We start from the raw sequence: 19,799 nt of genomic DNA on the forward strand, positions 1-19,799 counted from the left end.
CCGCGCACAATCGTAGCACTAAAGGTTTTCAAAGAGATATACCTGCCAGACGAGTGGGATACAAAGGCTGAAAGGCATGCATTTACATTCCAATGGGTTATTGAGGGTCACGCTCTACCATTGTAGAGCGCGACAATCCATTGTATGGATTTTGGCCAGGCCAGAAATGGATTTGGACAGGCGGACGCCTGCCCTCGCCTTATTGTAGATACACCTCTGCACGTGATGACACTTGTTTAAACTGCCAATCAAGTATTCTAAGCATGTTACAGATGTGGTAAACATGATAACTGTTTGACCCACTAGGAACCCCGGCCCGTCTGTGGCACACACGACACACCAGACTCTCACATTCTATTCCAACAAATGAAATTAAATAAAAACATTTACATTCTCAGAGTTAAATAACACTTTGGATTATATTGTTTACTGCGGAGTCGCCACATTGTTTGTCTGAAGTGTTGCTCGCTTATCCATCACTCAGCTAGTGTGCAAATGTCAAACATTACTTGCATGCAAGCTGGAATTCATTCGTCGTAAATATTGTTTTGCAGAGATCGAAAAACAAGGGAAACAAATCAATCAAGATATTTATTCAAGAGTGTGGATTTGCCTTTTTTTTTATCTTGGGTTAGGGTTGCCTTGTTTGAAATCAACACAGCAGACAAGCTTACTTTACCCAGGGCATGGTCCTTCTCTCAGTCTTAGCAAAAGTATTGTTTTGAGAGAAATAAACAAAGTTTCAAAACTCTAGAGTCTAGACTGTAACTGTCAAATAAATCCCCTAGACTCTAGTCTAGAGCAGTGGTTCTCAAACTGGGGTCCAGTGACTCTCAGGGTCCTTGACCTTGAAGGGTCTCTAAATTGACCATTGCAAGTCAGTAACTCTGACAGACTAGTATACAAATGCCAAATGGACTCGAAAAGGGTCCATTTGGTTACATGCATGGTTCTTGGACAAAATAGAGAGATCTGCAATGCTCACTGAGAACAATACCAGGCCAAGGATGATTGGAATTCTACATCTTTGTACAGTCTGATAAAATAATGTATTTCGCTTGACTAGACTTGCAGGTAATGCCACTATAACTAGACTAACTGACAAATAGCCTAAAAATAATGCTATAAATGATCACATTGAAAAGATGGATAGTTGAGTTGTTGCCTATAAAACCATTATACTGGATACATAGTGAAATACTACACTGTAACACTATACATAGTATACTGACTCATACGACTATGATAAATGTAACACGACTATAATTCTATCAAATGCAGAAATGAATATCAAAATGATATCTTGTTTATGTGCCTTCATGCAGCCACTTGCCAGACACTGATGCAATGTCACAGCTAGCCGTGCCCCCCTAAGTTTCACTGAAGAATGCTAACAATGTAAACAAGCCATTTTAGGGCAACTGAACCTCTATTCCCACAGAGGCACAACTGCTGAAGAAATAAAAGTTAGCTACAGAGTACAGAGGTATTCATCTTAAATGTTAAAACAGCAGCACTCTTTTGGCTCAATATGCCTCTGTTTAGGTTATCTACTTGTCAACAGAGAGTTAGAGTTGAGATTTAAAATGATACTGTCATCCACCATGACTAATTGTATAGACCGCATACAATAATAGACAATATACAGTAACAGTAATGACGAGTGTGCATGCGTGTATGCATACGGTATGTGTGACTTTATAAATTATATGCAGATGTATAAACATACACATTTGTATTTGTGTAGCCCATTTCAAAGGTGCTTTTAGACCTGGTATAAAACAGCGGTGAATAGAATCACAGACAGAACTTAAGCATGCCATATATATGTAATGACATCCACACTGTTTGTGTTTTATGTGATGTTCCAGGAGTGACTCGTATTGGCCGGGAAGATGCCCCGGTGCCTCAGGACATCACTATCCATGGAGCTGGCATAGAGGCGGAACACTGTCTGATCTTCAATGAAGGTCGGTATAGAGGCACTACATCAGTGGGCCCGGTTTAAAAAGGATATCCCCAAATAGGTCCTGAGGACGCGTTTCCATTGAGATCCTGTGTATTCAATTCATAGAGACATTTAAACACATACAATAGTAGTGCACGACAGCAGTGGCAAGCAGTAGTGGAAAGCAGTGGGAGGTATTCAGTCAATTTCAGTGGCGTGCACAGATAGACACTAGGGGGTGCTAGAGCACCCCCTGCCCTTTTCCCTCTGGACAAATGTGTTTCAGTTGAGCACCTGCCCATCTAAATGTCTGTGCACGCCACTGGAGGTATTAATTGTCATAACGACTCAATTGGAAGGAAAAAAAGTGGTAAAAAGAAAACGATTTTTCCCGACCAATGTGGCTTCCAGGGCAGGAGCCTATCTCCTGTTTCTGTTGCCTGAGGCAGCTTGATGTACAAGTACACCCCCTGGGCATGAGTCTAGTTATATTTCAGGGACTTACCCCCAATCCACCCCTTGATGCTGCTGAGTGCCAAGCAGGGTGGCATTGGGTACCATTTGTTTCGTTGTTGGTACGACTCGGCCATGGATTGAACCCTGACCTTCCAATCTCAGGGCAGACACACTAATCACAAGGCCTGGCCACTGAGCCGGTAAAATCTCTGATTAATTAATTGGCCCATAAAGATGTCTGTTTTCTGAACTGGCATGGCTCTGTGGTCAACCGAGCTCACCCCACAGCGGAATGTCTGCTTAATATTTCTGAAATTTCAGGATTCTGTGGAATGATGGCTAGAATTATATTAGAAAGAAGACAAGACTCCCCACACTGACAGAACTTTTCTCAGGGGCTGCAAGTACAATCAACTCCAAAGAGAAGAGATAAAAAGTTCCCTAACTATGGTGCAGTTGAACAGGCTGAAATCCCAGCATTAACTATGATAAATGAGCTGCTATAACATATACCATGTGCCTTAAGTTTGAACTATACTAATATGAACTGAAAAATCAAACATGAAAATCTGTTATTTTCAACAATTGAGAGTATAAATTCAGCCTAGAACTTAAGGGAATGGTTTGTTTTCACATAGTTATTTGAATTGATTGATTTTCTTCCAACATCAAACCAACTTGAATTGGGTAGACATCTCAAACACTCACCATATCGTCTCTGTCACACAGGAGGGGTGGTGACTCTGGACCCCTGTGGTCACCTCTGCAGTCTGGACGGAGTACAGATCACGGTGCCCACACCACTCACACAGGGTAAGAAAATATGACCCTCCTCTGGGTCACGCACAAACAAAAACAAACAAACTCTCTCACTCTCTCTCTCACACACACAAATGCACGTACGTACGCACGCACGCGCACACACACACACACACACACACACACACACACACACACACACACACACACACAGTGTGCACGGCTGCTCATTCTTGCTCATGTACATGTGCAAGCACGAGATCAGACGCTGGCATGCATGCGCTCTAATATGCAGTGCATACTCTGGCACACACAGCCAACACAAGGGGCACAAACAAGTATTGATATGTTGCCATCTACTGGCCTACAGCAGTTATGTAGGCCATTTGATGTAAAAACAGTAGTGTTATTGACTACAGTAGATTGCATGAGGGCACATACTTTCAGCATTTCATAACCCAGAGAGAGAGAGAGAGAGAGACACACAAATGGTTAGTTTGCGGTTTGGTTAGCTTGCATTCCTCTCAATGTGTGCATGAGTCATACTCGTACAGTTAAGTTATATGTCTGAAGTGTGTGTGTGTGTGTGTGTGTGTGTGTGTGTGTGTGTGTGTGTGTGTGTGTGTGTGTGTGTGTGTGTGTGTGTGCGCGCGTGCGCGTGTGCGTGTGCGTGAGCGCGCGCGCTCGCAAGTGCGTGCATCCTGGTTTGGCCTCCTACCATGTAGGGTTCGTTACATTAGTGGTGGTTTGGAACCTCTATCCGATCCAATGACTCACAGCTTCCAACGACGGCATAGTACACACTAGTCTCCATAGTACACACTAGTCTCCATAGTACACACTAGTCTCCATAGTACACACTAGTCTCCATAGTACACACTAGTCTCCATAGTACACACTAGTCTCCATAGTACACACTAGTCTCCATAGTACACACTAGTCTCCATAGTACACACTAGTCTCCATAGTACACACTAGTCTCCAAAACACCGTGTGTAGTGCAGTGGTTCCCAAAACCTTTAGCTCCGGGCCCAAAAGAGACATTTAACTAGCAGATCTGTAGCAGATCTCCGAGCTCACCGCGTCGCAATGGGATGCGTTGTTAGCTTGCAGATCTGCTATATTCACCTCTGCTTAAAAGTTATTCAGGATAAGGATCCTGATTCGTTTTGGATGTCGTATGAATGTTGTATGTTAAGTTGGCTGTTCGGTGAGGACGTTTTTGTTTTAGGGAAATAGAGAAAGCATGCCTGTTGCGCTGGAGAACGATGTAGGCTACATCGTAGCCTGTGTGGGCTGGGCATCTTATGGTGCTCCTGCGCTATTATAAAAAATGTCAATCCATAACTCAATCAATCTTATAATAATATATTTTATATGTAAGGAATGCTTTTTTATGTTTTGTAATAATACAGTATACAAAAATTGATTTTACTCATGACCCCTACAAATGGGTCCCAACACATTGTTTGGGAAACGCTGGTGTAGTTGATAAAAAAACGCACGCACGCACGCACGCACGCACGCACACACACACACACACACACACACACACACACACACACACACACACACACACACACTCACACTCACACTCACACTCACACTCACACTCACACTCACACTCACACCAGTCTACACAGACCTCTTATCTTTCTCGCGTCTCTCTCTGCCTTGTCTCTCTGTTTGCTCATCAGTTAATCTCTGCGTCTATCTGGCTGTTTATTTAACTTCATCTATCTTCATCTAGTGTGTCTGTCTGCCCTTCTCTCTCTCTCTCTCTCTCTCTCTCTCTCTCTCTTCAGCCTTCAGCCTCTCCCTTTCTTTTTCGACTGCTCTCATTCTCTTCAACGTTTATCCTTTTCTATTTATTTCACAGAATGTACAACCCCCTCACGCATTCTCTCTCTCCCTCCCTTCTTCAACCAGATGACACTAATTTTTTTTACCAGTCCAGATGTGTTTCTCCACAGCTATTTGGGTACTTAAAGGAGCACCCATGTTGAACATTATCTTCATGTAGTTGGTCCATCAATAAAAATACATTTTAATCTCATACCTAAACACTACCATTTTAACAACATATCAACTGTTATATCAACAACTTAACCATCTCTAATCTAATGTCTAAAACAAAACCATTTTACCCTAATACCTAAACTAATACCTAAACTTAGCCATTAGCTTATACCTGAACTCAAGTCAACCCTGCACATCTCTGCTGATTTAGTGAGCATTTCGCAGTTTCACTGTACAAGTCTTTGTACTTAGACGTACATGGCTTAATCTTTGAGACAAGCATAATGCTACTGGCAGGATCAACCAGGTAGTATTTTTAAGGCATTCCTACTTAATTAGGCAGTACAGTGAAGCAGTTTGACAGAGCTATACTGTAGGGTGCCAGTCAGAGACAAATCTGACTAAAGTGACTATATTAAGTTAGCCAAGTCAAATGAAAAACCCATGATGCCACAATGCAGCCTTGGCCTTCACTAAAGAATATACTAAAGCATGACCAACAATGACGTTTTCTAATTGCGACCTTTCACTTCTTTCCGTCTATTTGTTTAGCCTTGTTGTTTTCTCTGTGGGACGCTGGTCAGTTAAATATTGACCAGGCTATTTGTCTTCCCGCTGCGACTGGCCCGATTCAAATATTGACATCGTCTTGGTGTGTCTACAGACGGAGGCTGGGGCATTGTGCAGGGGCTAGAGAGGTTGGAGACCAAAGAAAGAGCGGGAGAAAGGTAAAAACCAGGGCAGGTCAAGAGGGTGAGATAGTTTGGAAAGTGGACGATTGACAAGTGTAACGCCTGATGCTCAAACCCGTGGGTCTAACGCATGGGAAACCAAACATCTACTGCTGGGTCAAGAGGGAATCCCCCTTGGCTAGGGGAGATGTTAGGTTGGTAGGCTTCAGGCTGAGCTACTCACGCACGCACGCACGCACGCACGCACGCACGCACGCACGCACGCACGCACGCACGCACGCACGCACACACACACACACACACACACACACACACACACACACACACACACACACACACACACACACACACACACTATTCAGCCTACCATGCAGGGTGTGATTTGACATGGCCATGTTTAGGATGTGATCCATTGTTTGTTGGTATTGTACCACAGGACTTGGCCAGGGATCAACACAGCTTCACTCACACCTCATTACGACGGTGGCATTTCTAATCTAATACAACAACAACCGAATAGTGTTCTTATTATTCTTACGGTAAGAACAACAACAAACACTCATTATGTTTGAACAATAGGCCATTCTTCTCTACCCTGGTATAATAATCCTTACACCTGGTTCTTATTTGCATCTCTCATAACCTCTGAAATAAATCTTATCTGATCTGCTAGTTTCGCTGTATAAAAAAAAGGAATGTTTGAATGTAGGGAGGGACACCAGGTGATTAATTAATGTATGGTTGGAGTCATAAAACGCAAATCAGAAAATCAGATTAACCTGCAAAAAACTAATAAAAACAAAACAAGAATTCATACTGAATTAATAACCAGCTGATGCAGTATATCTCCAGAATTGTGCTATGAAATGTAAATATCTCTGTCTATCTGTATTTAATGTGTGTGGAAACAACAACAGGATGTGCAGGTGCCTCTAGTGTAGCCTTAGCCTACTACAACCCTTTTATAACAATAAACTCTGAGACTGTACAAATGGACTGTTATGGGTCCATTTGGTTGTACCCTCGCCGACCTGTGCGGGGACCCCCCCACGCAGAATACTGCGGACCCGCGCGGAGGTCGGTTCGGGGGTCCGCGGACGTCCGCGATAGTCTGCGTGGGGGTCCGCGGACAAGGGGGGTCCCTGCGGAGGTCGGTGCGGGGTTCCGCGGTACTCTGCGTCTGCGATGCGTGTCATCATGCCGTCACGTTGATGCATGGTTTATTTTCCACATGCCTGGTTGCTGGTAACCTTCTGGTAACCTCGCTTCACCAGGCTTTCCACCTCGGAGGAAAAGGTTGCTGCCTGCTGGCGTCAATTTCCAGGCAGCCAATCAGCAATCAGAAGTACTCGTCAGTATGGTTGCCAGTGTTGCCAACTGTCGTGACAGAAATAAGCTAACCAACCTCCAAAAACCAGCCAAGGAACTGTGAGGGCCAAATCAAGGCAAGTTTGGCTGGAAATAAGTGGCCTTGGCAACCCACTACTTCTCGCAGACTACCGGTGTCAGTCTGGCCGTGCAAGTTTCATAGTAACTCTATGACCAGCTTTCAGCTGGTAAAAAAAAAGAAAGAAATCTAGGACATTGGTTCTCAAAGTGGGGTCCAGGGACCCCAGAAAAAAGTAGTTAGCCAAGCATCACAACCTCTTATCTTTTTACATAAATCCTCTCTTCTGGTGGTCTCTGGCACAACGTGCCAGAGATGAGGCCAAATATACATTTGGGGGTCCTTGGCACGAAAACGTTTGAGAACTACTGGCAATTGCCACCCCCTGGGACCCCAAATGATGCCCCCGATTCAGTGGAACACCTGAGTATCCCAACTCAACTCACAATGTGAAAACACAGACATGCAGTGTGGTCTGCTATCAGAGGGATATGTTGACTTTCAATATTTTTTTATTCCATATCTACAGGGTGATTATGAAACTCTCCTGTCTCACTGAGTTCACTCTGTTCTCATGCAGAGAGGAAATCTATCTATCTGATGGATATAACTGCTGTAACACATAGCCATGCTTGCACACTTGCATACAGTATGTGTCCACACGCACACACGCATGCAGGCACACAAAAACACACACATGTGCATGCATGCACACGGCACACACACGTGCGCACACACGCACGCACAGCCGCAGGCACACACATGCACGCACGTGATGGATGATGTCCACGGGTCTGTTTCTTTGCAATATTTGTTTTTTTTAAGCAACAGATAACAAACATTTGACCTGTGTTGAGAGAGAGAGAGAGAGAGAGAGGAGAGAGTTTTTTGATTGATTGATTGAAGAATTTATTAACAGTTTGCAGAATTACAGTACATTTCAAGCACAAACTCAATACAAAGGCTGTTAACTGTGAGTGGACGACCCAATTAAGCATTACACTTGTTTCCAATAGGGTCCACCATGTTCAAATCATCAAAACATTTAGAGACGTACAAATAGACACTTCTATAGCCAGAACAGGAATTCATCATAAAGGAGGTAAAAAGGGAAAAGAAACATATACAGTGAGGGGAAAAAAGGGGTGGGCGGTGGGGGGGATTCACGTTCAGCTCCGTTAATTTGTTTGTTTTCCTTGGAGGAGCTGCGTTGGGTCCCCAAGTTGGCTCAGTGGCCATACCTTGAGTTGGCTGTGTGGCCGCGAGAGAGAGAGAGAGAGAGAGAGAGAGAGAGAGAGAGAGAGAGAGAGAGAGAGAATATGAGCTTGGATCAAAGTGCTCTATGAATAAGGTTCTATCTAGTTCTCCTTCTCCATCATGCTCCTATTCCTCCTGTCTCTATTTCTATTGTTCATCTTCCTCTCTGTCTCCCAATATCTCTTTCTCTATTTACTCCCCTTGTCTTTCTCTCCCTAAAGTTACTTAATTTATCTCGTGATGCAGTTCTTTCCAAAACTTTTTGTCAGCACTGGACAATGAGGAAAAGCCACATAGCCTCTATGCCTTTTAAATGAACTGGGTTTGTGGTCACTGGCTGTGTATGTGTCATCATTTCTGCTCGTTTTTCACACACTCCAGAATAGTGAGAGAGTCCAATAGAATAGTCCATAGAGGGGCATTATGTTTCATTCCTATGTGCCTAGAAGGAGAGAGGAGGAAAAATAGGTAGGTACAGGACAAAGGAAGAAAGAGTCAAAGTGGGCGTCCACCAAATACCTCGCCGTCTATTACCCTTTGTACCTGCCAACTACAACGCCGGGGGGTTGGGAGGAATAGCGACATTGGGCTTTTTAATTATTTACAGTCAAATCACAAATCACCTTGGCGTGTCGGCGTGCTTTTCATTGTCGCTAGAGGCGTCGTTAAACGAGACGACATCGTGTACGGGAGTTTTCCAGGGTGTCTTTATAGAACCATATGGCTCAAAGAAAGTAAAACCCCCTCTCTCTCGGAGTTGGTGCGCTCCTCGCTGCAGACTGCAGAGCAGACTCGTGGATGGTAAATCAGTGGACTGCTGCCTTCGGCACACAGACGCACAAGAGCAACAGTTATTGTAGAGGGGTAATAACAATATACAAAGAACCGAGGGGATTTGTTTTCCTTCCCAGTTAATCGGTTTTGGCCTATTTTTTATATTTTACATTTTTGGTCATGATAGTTCTTCAGGCGTAAACGAAGAGAAGTTGTTTTCGACGTGAGTGACTCGCAGGCAACACTGAATGGGATCATAAAAAGGTTTGTAAAAGTTTAGCTGTTCTGCAGTCAGAAGTTCAGAGAGTAGCTCTGCAATCTGTTGCATCTCTCTCTCTCTCTCTTTCGGTTGCTTTTTATGTCTATTTTATTTACAGCATGCAAGCCATGCTTCCCAACCAGTCCAGACACTTCTCTTAGTCTCTCTGGGCTTTAATCGTTGCTGTTTTCATGCAAAGGAAAAGCAAATATACACTTGATTGATCAGGTAGGACGTTAATAGTTTTACATTTACATACAGTCGTCGGCTCATCATGAATCGATGTCATCTAGCTCTGGTCCACAGCTCTAGAGCTAGATGTAGTCTAAGGTCTTTGCCTCTCCTCCTTTTTACGGTGGCTAAACGTTAGACAACGTTTCATCCCCCAGTATTAATGTAATATTAGTATCGTGTTTCATTCCCCAGTAATGTAATATTAGTATCGTGTTTCACCCCCCAGTAATGTAATATTAGTATCGTGTGTTTGGATAAACTGCATTGTTTATGAGCCGCTGTAGTTGATTAGTCTACTAACAACATCGTTGCTGTCTGTCGCAATGCACTGCAAACCAACCAATCCCAAAAGAATGCGTTGCGTTAATTTAATTTCCTCGAGATTTACGACCCAAAGTTTGGAAATAATCAACTTGCAACTTTGTTGGATCCACCCCATTGTCTACGTTTAGCTGGGGAGGTTCTGCAGACTGCTGTGTGTGTGGAATGGATGGATGATACATTCAGAGGCAGGCAGCAGCCCACGGCTGTAAAGTAAACAGTCATGGGCTGGCTACCTGACACCTGGAAACAACACCCCACGCATTGTCCCCTGTCCCCAACCTACACCACACTTCTAAAAATTAGAGATTGTGTGTTAAACCTAGCCAACCAGTCTTCTCTGCCTGTCGGTATATTCTAAGCAAGGGATAATCAGGTGCAGGAGGAGGTTAATTATTGAGAAATAAAGCCTGACAGGGTGATTAGACCTGGATTATCCATGGCATAATAACCTTTACACTATGTTGGACCTTTGCTGACCAAGGAATCAGGATCGTGTGTGTGTGTGTGTGTGTGTGTGTGTGTGTGTGTGTGTGTGTGTGTGTGTGTGTGTGTGTGTGTGTGTGTGTGTGTGTGACTGTGTGTGTGTGTGACTGTGTGTGTGACTGTGTGTGTGTGTGTGTGAGAGAGAGTTTGTTTGTTTATTGGTCTGCGTGACCCGAGGAGGGTCATCTTTAATGTTTGCTGTGTTTGTGTGTATTTGAGAGAAAATACTGTAGATTCATAAACTAAACTAGAAACAAAGGCTCAATGGAGCACAAATCTCTGCCAGGAGGCACACGTCATACAAATTAGGTTGGGAATTATGTAACAGACAGTGTCTGTCTATGTCTATCCAAAACGACATAAAATAATAAAGCATTTACAGCTGGCAGCCAAAGTGCAGCAATCAGCTGATGAGCTTAAATTAATACAAACTAGATAATTATTGATACATTGGGTTTGCGGCTGTCAACTTCAAGACCCGGGGAAAAATATGTTTTTGAAGGGCGCTAGCCCCTCCTATATTCAGCTATAGTGTCGATTTTTGTCCTAACACAAACATTAAATGCAATTGACAACTAGAACTGCACTCTGTCGAGTGCCTACTTGCTTGTTGCACACTGGCCTACTAGTGCGCAAGCAGAGCGTGCACGTGCTGTAGACTCTAGTTATTTTCCTCCAAGGCTAATGGTCTATTTTGTCCTGGCGCAATACAAGGTCCAAACTGATCTCTTTGCAACTACACTCTATGAAATACTTTTAACATTTGTTGAAGAAAAGTATGATAATTCATTATAACCTTTTCGAGATCACACTGAAACACGTCATCGTTACGTCACCATCAATTATACCCTGGCATTGGTACATATATTCATCACGTCATATGCTCATATGTCTATATATGTGTATATGTCTATATGTAGTTTCTGAGTGGTTGGTGGTATAATGTGGTTACTCGGGTGGTTTGATGCGTATGTCCCTGACACTGAAACATATCATTACGTCACCATCGTCAACCAATTATACCCCGGCGTTGGTACATAATCTTCATCGCGGTTCATGGAAAGCATACCTGCATGGTCAGCTTCCGTATGTCCGTATGACATCATATCACGTACATTCTAAGGGACATTGGTACATATCTTCATCACGTCATGGGACATATGCTTCGTAGCAGGACGGAAAACATACCTGCACGGTCAGCTTCGTGCCAGCATATGACGTCATAACATGTGCTGGCGGACACGCGCATCGTAGCACCTGACTGATAACATTACTTGCACGCTCTGCTTGCGCAAGTAATGAATGGAGAATTTACGTCATGATGATATAATATATATATATATCATATATATCATATATCACAATATTATTGTGATATATATTGAGCGCCCCTCACTTCACACGGGTGTGATTTTTCTATGACGTAGGGATCAATGTTTTACATTTGTTATTATTTCCCCCTATGTTCAATCAGAACTAAGTGAAAGGCTAAGGCTCCTCAATCCCTTCCACTAATGTTTGCAGCCAAACAACAATGTTGAATCTCAAAAGGCTGCTTGACGCTCATTCTTGTCACATGAGTTTCTTGGCCTACTGGCAGCGTGCACAAGAACTGGCACTGATCAGCGCAGTAGTTTGGTTTGTGAGATTAGCTGTGGACACATAGGGGATTAAATGTAATCTCCAGTCCGGCCATGCCTTCGGCCTGGCAGAGATAATCACACCACCACCGAGTCCGACTGACTCCCTTGAGGAAGAACTAGTTTTATTATATGTTTTCACAACATCACTGCTCAACCCTGGTGGCCCTGGAGGGGTTAATTTGTGGTTTCGGGGCCAATTTACGCTCCCGGTGGGACTTTTGTTAGTGTGTGTGTGTAACTGTGTGTGTGTGTAACTGTGTATGTGTGCACAGATTTTTACAATTGAGGCATTTAACAGATGCTCTTATGCAGAGCAAGATTGCAGTAAACCACAGCACGAACTTTAACAGTCAACTAACAACAGAAGAGGTCAAGTCAGAGTGGCAAAATCTAAGATTGCAATAATTAACGGCACATGAACTTTAGAAGTCAACCACCAACAACAGTGTCAACGGTGCATGAACTTTAGAAGTCAACCACCAACAACAGTGTCAAGTCAATACTAGTGCCAAGAAAACAATGTGCTACATGATGGCATAATGTGTATGCATGGCTTGTATGTTGTATGTGTTTATTAAGACAATGTATACACACATACTGTTGACTTATATCAAAATAAAGACCCCTGATGTTTCATAATTGGTCACTGAAATTCTGTAACACATTTGCTATATGCAGTAGCCCGTAACACCTGCAGCAACGGGGAGGGGGGGGGGGGGGGGGGGGGGACTTCATCCAAGCAGATGTATCCACACTCAATCGTCATCATTGGGGTTTATTTTTCATCCAAACCTAATGGTCCTAATCTGGCAGTTCCTCCACTCATGTTAACCAAACAGAGCAACAGTTTCGAGTTTCCCCTCCCATAACATTGTGGCGAGAGTGTAGTGGCTTTCACTCAGATCTATATGGGGAGAGAAATTGGGTCCAGACGTGATACGAGCTTGTACATCTGGGCCTTCAAAGGCTCTGAGGTCTGCCTTTGGAGATGGCAAACTTTAAATTAGCCTTTATATATGTTTATATACAGAGTCACAGACTGATTTGAGTTTCTTTTTATGTTGTTTGATGGTAGCATGTTAGAGGTATACATGTTGTTTGTTATGAGCCAATTCAAAATGTTAAATTAGCCAATAAAAGAGTGGAAAGCGAGGAAATTAATTTAGTCTTTTAGGGGGATGCCTGTGTATGCGTGGGGGGTTTCTGTGTGTGATTGTCGAACTTGAAATTAGCCTACATACAAGTGGGCAAGATTATGTTTTGTGTACATGCTCTTGTACCTCTGTCACTCACACATGGGTATGGTTTGAGGTTATGGTTAGGAGAGGGAATTTCTTCAGAAGTATAGCAATACACATGTTTATGTATACGTCTGTGTAGGTGGAGTCCTGAATTGACCTCACGAATGCTGTTTTCCATGTAATTCACTAGAATCTCTCTCTCTGCTGTATCCATCTTGTCTGTCTGTCTCTGTCAATGATGCTCTTCTTTATTGTTACATCTTGTCATGCTTGTGTACATGTATTTTTGTTTGGCTGACTGGCTATGGCTGTGCATCTTATGTTATCAGTCTGAATTTACTGCAGTTAATTGTCTCCACCAGGTCGAAGGCATGGGGAGAGAGTATGTTTTGCACTCCGTCCGTCCGTCCGTGTGTGTCCGTGTGTGTGTCCGTCCGTATGTCCGTCCGTCCGTCCGTCCGTATGTCCGTCCGTCTGTGTACAGCTACAACATTGACATTCAAAGTTTGCAGGATTGGCCCGTTTTGAACAAAAGGCCTCAAATCACTCAATTTATGTGAAATCTTTCACAGATGTTCCTACTAGGCTGAGGAATATATACCACCCTTTTCACATTGGCCTGTTAAAGCACCACCAACAGGTGGATTTTTGCAAAACACATTTTTGGAATATGCCTCAAATCATCCAATTGCCATCCAAGGCGTAAGAAGAAATGGCACCCTTTTCACATTGGCTTATTATTATAGTGCCACCAGGAGGCCACAACCTGACCTGCCCTGGTGGAAACATGTGCCCCGAGGGGCACTTTTTCTAGTTCATTCCTTCGCTCGCTCGCTCACTCACTCACTCACTCACTCACTCACTCACTCACTGACACTCACTCAATTCAAAGGAGCTTTATTGGCATGAGAAAACATACGTTTACATTGCCAAAGCAAAAGTGGAACAAAACAATCAAGATAAACAATGTATGTACAAATAAATATTGAATATAAATAGTTATAAAATAAAGGTGTAAACAGAGCTGTGTTACATTAACACTTTTGAGTAATTGACAAAAAATATTGTGCATTTCTGTCAGAGATAGTTATACATATAGGGGAGGTTAGCTTGGTATAGACTTTTGAAAGTCTCTCTCTCTCTCTCTCTCTCTCTCCACCCCATGCCTGTGTTGTGGATGGGGGAAGGAGGAGGAGAGGATTAGCCTGTGGTTATTTGTTAGCCCAGGGTTAGAGGAAATGAGTACAAGTGGAGCCTGTGAACAAATGATGAGGACCGCACATTTCAGTCACCTCCGCTCAAATCTGGCACATGGTGAGTCTAATAAGACTGGGAAATTAGCTTTTTACGAGAGTAGACATGGTGGCGAGGTGTGTGTGTGTGTGTGTGTGTGTGTGTGTGTGTGTGTGTGTGTGTGTGTGTGTGTGTGTGTGTGTGTGTGTGTGTGTGTGTGTGTGTGTGTGTGTGTGTGTGTGTGTGTGTGTGTGTGTGTGTGTGTGTGTGTGTGTGTGTGTGTGTGTGTGGGGCGGCGGCGGCGGCGCACACATGTGTGAGCATGCACTGTTATGCTAAATACTAAATGTTACTGTGACTCATTAGTCGGTCACTGACACACGCACACACATGATAGCATACACATGAAAACATACACACATTACTCATGTCTGGTGTTGAACACCTACAATTAGCTTTTGCTCACACAAGCATTCATGGATACAGGACCTCACCTTACCTCTCTTTTCTTTGTCTATTCCTCTGTTTCTCAGACACACTGATCCTTTGGTGTGTGTGTGTGTGTGTCTGTGCGCCATGCTGCCACATCCGCACGGTGTGTGTTCGAACCTGCAAGATAGTGTTTATGTGAGTGAGTATTTGGGAAGTTCGCAGTCCAGCTGTGTAGACTAAACATTCTGGTGTGTGTGTGTGTGTGTGTGTGTGTGTGATGGCACTACATCAGCACTATCCTCAAAGCCCACTCTTGGCTTTTAACCCCAAGTAAAGAAAACCTGAAGCCCCCAAATAATATGCCTCAGCTAGATGCACTGACATGCGTGCACACACACATGGCATGCACACATAGCGTGCACTGCACAGACACAAAGTCAACCTCTCTGTCAGCGAATAGCCAGTTTGCCAGTACCCACACAACACACATTCAGTCATTATCTCTGACATGGATGTGGGCTAAACCAAAACTGATTTTAAAGCTGATTTAGATTCATTTCACAGTGACCTACATTTTTTAATTATTTAGCCATGGATTTTATCGTACAACATCTCCCAAAACATCTCGTCTTACACTGGGGTTTGAGAGAGTGAGAGGGAAAGAGAGCGAGAGAGAGAATTAGTGCTGACATTTTTCCATTCTGCGTTTTTCCATTCCTCCTCTCTTCCCTGCTCTCTCTCTCTCTCTCTCTCTCTCTCTCTCCATCCCCCTGTGTCTCTCTCCCTCTCTGTTCAGTGGTTGGCATCTGACTTCAGGTCTAAGGAATCTGATGTAACTGTAGTGGCGGTTTACAGTTTTACAGACGCTCGCTAATGGGGGTTGGGGGGATTAAGTACAGTGCTCTGCTCATGTGAAACCCCCCATGACAGACTATAGACTTCGTAAAACAGTGACAGTGTTGCACAGAGTGACGGATAAAGAGATCGTTGATTTTCTATACAATATGTGTTAACGTCTGTCTGTCTGTCTGTCTGTCTGTCTGTCTGTCTGTCTGTCTGTCTGTCTGTCTGTCTGTCTGTCTGTCTGTCTGTCTGTCTGTCTGTCTGTCTGTCTGTCTGTCTGTCTGTCTGTCTGTCTGTCTGTCTGTCTGTCTCCTTCTTTCTGTTCTTAACTTTTACTGTGTACAACCCCCCCACCCCCCGTACGCTCTCTGTCTCTGTGTCAGCATCTCTCTGTCTCTCTCTGCTTTCGGAGCTGTTTGGACAGCTGTGGTTGTCTAGTGTAGAGGTTGTGACCCCAATGTCTTGTTTAATGCTCAGCCTCTCTCAGCGTAATTGATGGCCAGAGCAAACACTGTGGTCTGGAGTGTGCGTGCGTGCGTGTGTGGGTGTGTGTGTGTGTGCGTGCGTGTGTGCGTCACACCAATGGATAAATATCCTGCCGCTTTTTACCTGTCTCTGTGTACATTTCTTGTGAATGTGTATACGATGTGTGGCCACACTTGAGTTGCTGCTCCACATTCTGCTGTGCTGTGTGTGTGTGTGTGTGTGTGTGTTTGTGTGTGTGTTGGCATCTGACCGTCTTTGTGAGAGGGGGGGGGGGGGGGGTGGGTTGTGTGTACACATTGACCACTTAAACCTTACACTTTGTTGACCCAGGGGTATGTACGGCCCCCTCCTTTTCCCACGTTTCGCCAAATCTCTTTGTCAAAAAAATAGCCGATCTGCAAGCTCACAACGCAATGAGTTGCAATGCATTGTGAGCTTTTAGATTGGCAATTGTTTTTTGCCAAATGTTTGCCTAAGGATAGGGTTCTCGTTCTCATGCTTAAAACAGGAATCATTCTAAGAGAAAATAATCAAAGATGCTTCATACTGCATATGCAAACAGCAGGGGGCTCACAGCTCACTTTAAGATGTTCTTTATTCACAGCAGCAGCAAAATACGAACGACGTTTCGACATTGCTGTGTTTTTCAAGTTAAAACAGGAACCACCTAGACATTCATGCAGTTATGATGACGACATGGTTATATGTATAGTAAAACTATAGTCTACTCAGCTGTGAAGTGCACAGTTTGACTGCCAACAGATGGGAGGCAGGTTGGTACCTGGTTGGTAGTATAACTGGAGGGCCGATGTTCAAGTCCCCGGTCTCGGTGGTCTGCCTCTGCTGTAGTGCCCTTGAGCAAGGCCCTGAATCCCTAGCCAAGTTCCAACTAAGGGTTGTGTCATTCTAGGAGCTGTTCTGGTCCTTAACATAGTCAGTAGAAGATAGCCAAGCGATACTACTTTTCCTGTAGGGATCACTACATCATCAAAACAATAATCATTTGTGGATTTGTTTTCATGGCTTGTTCCAGGAAATGGTCTGCCAAAATTAGTGCGGCTGTAGCTTAGTGGGTACAGTCAGGGTCCAGCTGGTATTTGGATAGAGTAGAAAGTCACTGGTATGCCCTCCTGGTCTGCCCTGTAAACAGTACGTGTCGAAGAGTCCCTGAGCAAAACATATAAGCCCTAACAGCTCCTATACCAAGCGGTCATCATGACCATCTAAACTGAAACTGAATTCCTCCCCACGGGATTAACCCATTTTGGGCGGGAACCCCTTTTGGTGTTAGCATTATATTATGCTTTAGCAAATCTACAAGCTCATAGCGCGCCACCGAGTGGCCACCGAGTGGCCACCGAGTGGCGCGCTATGAGCGGTGTAGTTAACTTAAAATTTGTCACGAAATTATATTCTATGCTTTATTTTTGCTACACTGCCCTCATTATTGCGCTAAATGATTGTTATATAGGTCTGGAAATGGGGTTAAATATTCTGGAAAAGGAAATTCATTGGTATAAATGTGTGGGAACCCTCAACCCTATGAACAGGACAAAACAATGTGATATTGTTGTCATGTCAGCACAACTAAAAAATAACAAGTTTGTAATGACTAATGAGTATAAATTAAGAAAGACACTCTGGGTTACTGGGTAACTTTACGTTAGAAAGACTAACCCAGAGAAACACTCTCTGGACTCACGGATCACACATCAAACAAGGTTTTGAACTTTTTAGCTCTCTAGACCCAAAAATGAAAATGAGATGTTTGCCCGGGACCCAAACTAGTGAAAATAGCAGATCTACAAGCGCGCTGCGAGCATGTAGATGAGCAATTTTCACTACTACTTAAACATGTTTTCTAATTTATGGAATTTCTTAGGTTTTTCTATTATTTCTTCATGGAATATTGGGCCGTTTTTATAAAAATGTTTTGAAATTACAATAACTAAAAACTAAAATAGAAAACAAAAAATATAGGGACCCATAAAAATGTGTCCGCGACCCACAAATGAGTCCAACCAAGTGTTTGGGAACCAGTTGACTAGGCTAGAGTCTTCATCGTTGGCCATATTTGCTGATAAAACCAGTAGTTTTCTCCGGGTTAGTCCTTCTAATCTACAGTGATGTTAGTTACCTAGAGTGTAGACTGATTTTCTGATTTACCATCCATTACTCAGAGCACCAGGATTCCCCAGAAGCTTTCTGAAGTGCGATTGTGTCTCATTTTCAATGAGAGGCCTGCGCTTTTTTTGTATGCGTGGAGAAGTTGAGGGGCGACAACGCAAGCGTATTTACGTGGGCGCGGTCCCGTGAAATTGTCGCGAGCATGCTCGTTTCGTGCACACGCTCGCGAGTCGCGACTTACTAGACCTGGCTTGTGTTGAGCTTTTTTTTGTGTCAAATAGGTTTTTATTGAGAACAGATTATAAATTGTTGTAGATTAAACATTGTGATATGAATTACATTTTTGTTTTATAGAAAACTGAAAGAAAAAAGAGAAAGAAAACCCTCAACCCTCCCACCCATACTGCTCAGTGACACCGCATACTACAGAATAAAATAGTAATTTGAAAAATGGAAAACATCTGAAAAGAAAATGGCGTACAATCATATCAGTGGTATCCTGTCTATTAATTGTTTCTACTCAAGTAATGGACAAGGGGCAGCCAAACCTTATCAAATTGTCTCTCCCTGTTTCTCAGGAAATAACTTATTCTCTCAAGATGAAGCGTACTAGTCATTTCATTTAGCCAATGCTTAAATGCAGGAGCCTCCTCCTTTTTCCAGTGCGTCAAAATTCGTTTTTTTGCTGTAATCAGACCATATGAGAAGAGTTGTTTCTGTGCTCTCGTCAACATAGGCATGATGGAGTCTGACAAACCCAGAATAATTAGTACAGGATCAGGGTCAATATGAATACTCAAAATATCAGAGAGTGTCTCAAATATCTTAATCCAATATCTTTGTATCCGAGGGCAAAAGGCGAAGCTGTGAAGAAGAATATGTTATGTAATTTTAATTTGGAATAATGGAGTCTATGTATGACTCGAAACTGGATAAGGCAATGTCTGGAGTTGATAGAGCACGCATTAATTTCTTCAAGGCTGTCTTCCCAGAGCTCGTCTGAAATTGAAGTCCCCAGCTCATTTTCCCATGCCAACTTAATAGCTGATGTAGTAGGTAGGTTTGCCACTTGAAATGATTCATAAATATGTGACACCCTCACGTCTGGTACTATATTATTAAGAAGGAACTTATCTAGGGATGAAGGTGTAGCTCTCTCAAAAGTGGGAGAAAAGTTACGGATGTAGTTCCTAACCTGTAGA

The 19,799-nt window shown here is 43.3% G+C and overlaps 1 protein-coding gene across 6 annotated transcripts in view; it reads left to right on the top strand.

The window, feature by feature from the left end:
• The window catches only part of phldb2b (pleckstrin homology-like domain, family B, member 2b), an 86,497-nt gene that overhangs the window by 29,588 nt on the left and 37,110 nt on the right, over nt 1-19,799 (top strand). For 5 of the 6 annotated variants that reach the window (XM_079490141.1, XM_079490140.1, XM_079490138.1 and 2 more), the window contains exons 4-5: nt 1,872-1,970; nt 3,134-3,217. In XM_079490141.1, coding sequence (XP_079346267.1) covers nt 1,872-1,970; nt 3,134-3,217 — 183 coding nt within the window. Of the gene's footprint in view, nt 1-1,871; nt 1,971-3,133; nt 3,218-9,177; nt 9,557-19,799 lie in introns of those variants that run through there. The other variant, XM_079490142.1, reaches the window with a different exon arrangement.

The sequence above is a fragment of the Electrona antarctica genome, assembly GCF_951216825.1.
Source record: "Electrona antarctica genome assembly, chromosome: 20".
NCBI lineage: Eukaryota > Metazoa > Chordata > Actinopteri > Myctophiformes > Myctophidae > Electrona > Electrona antarctica.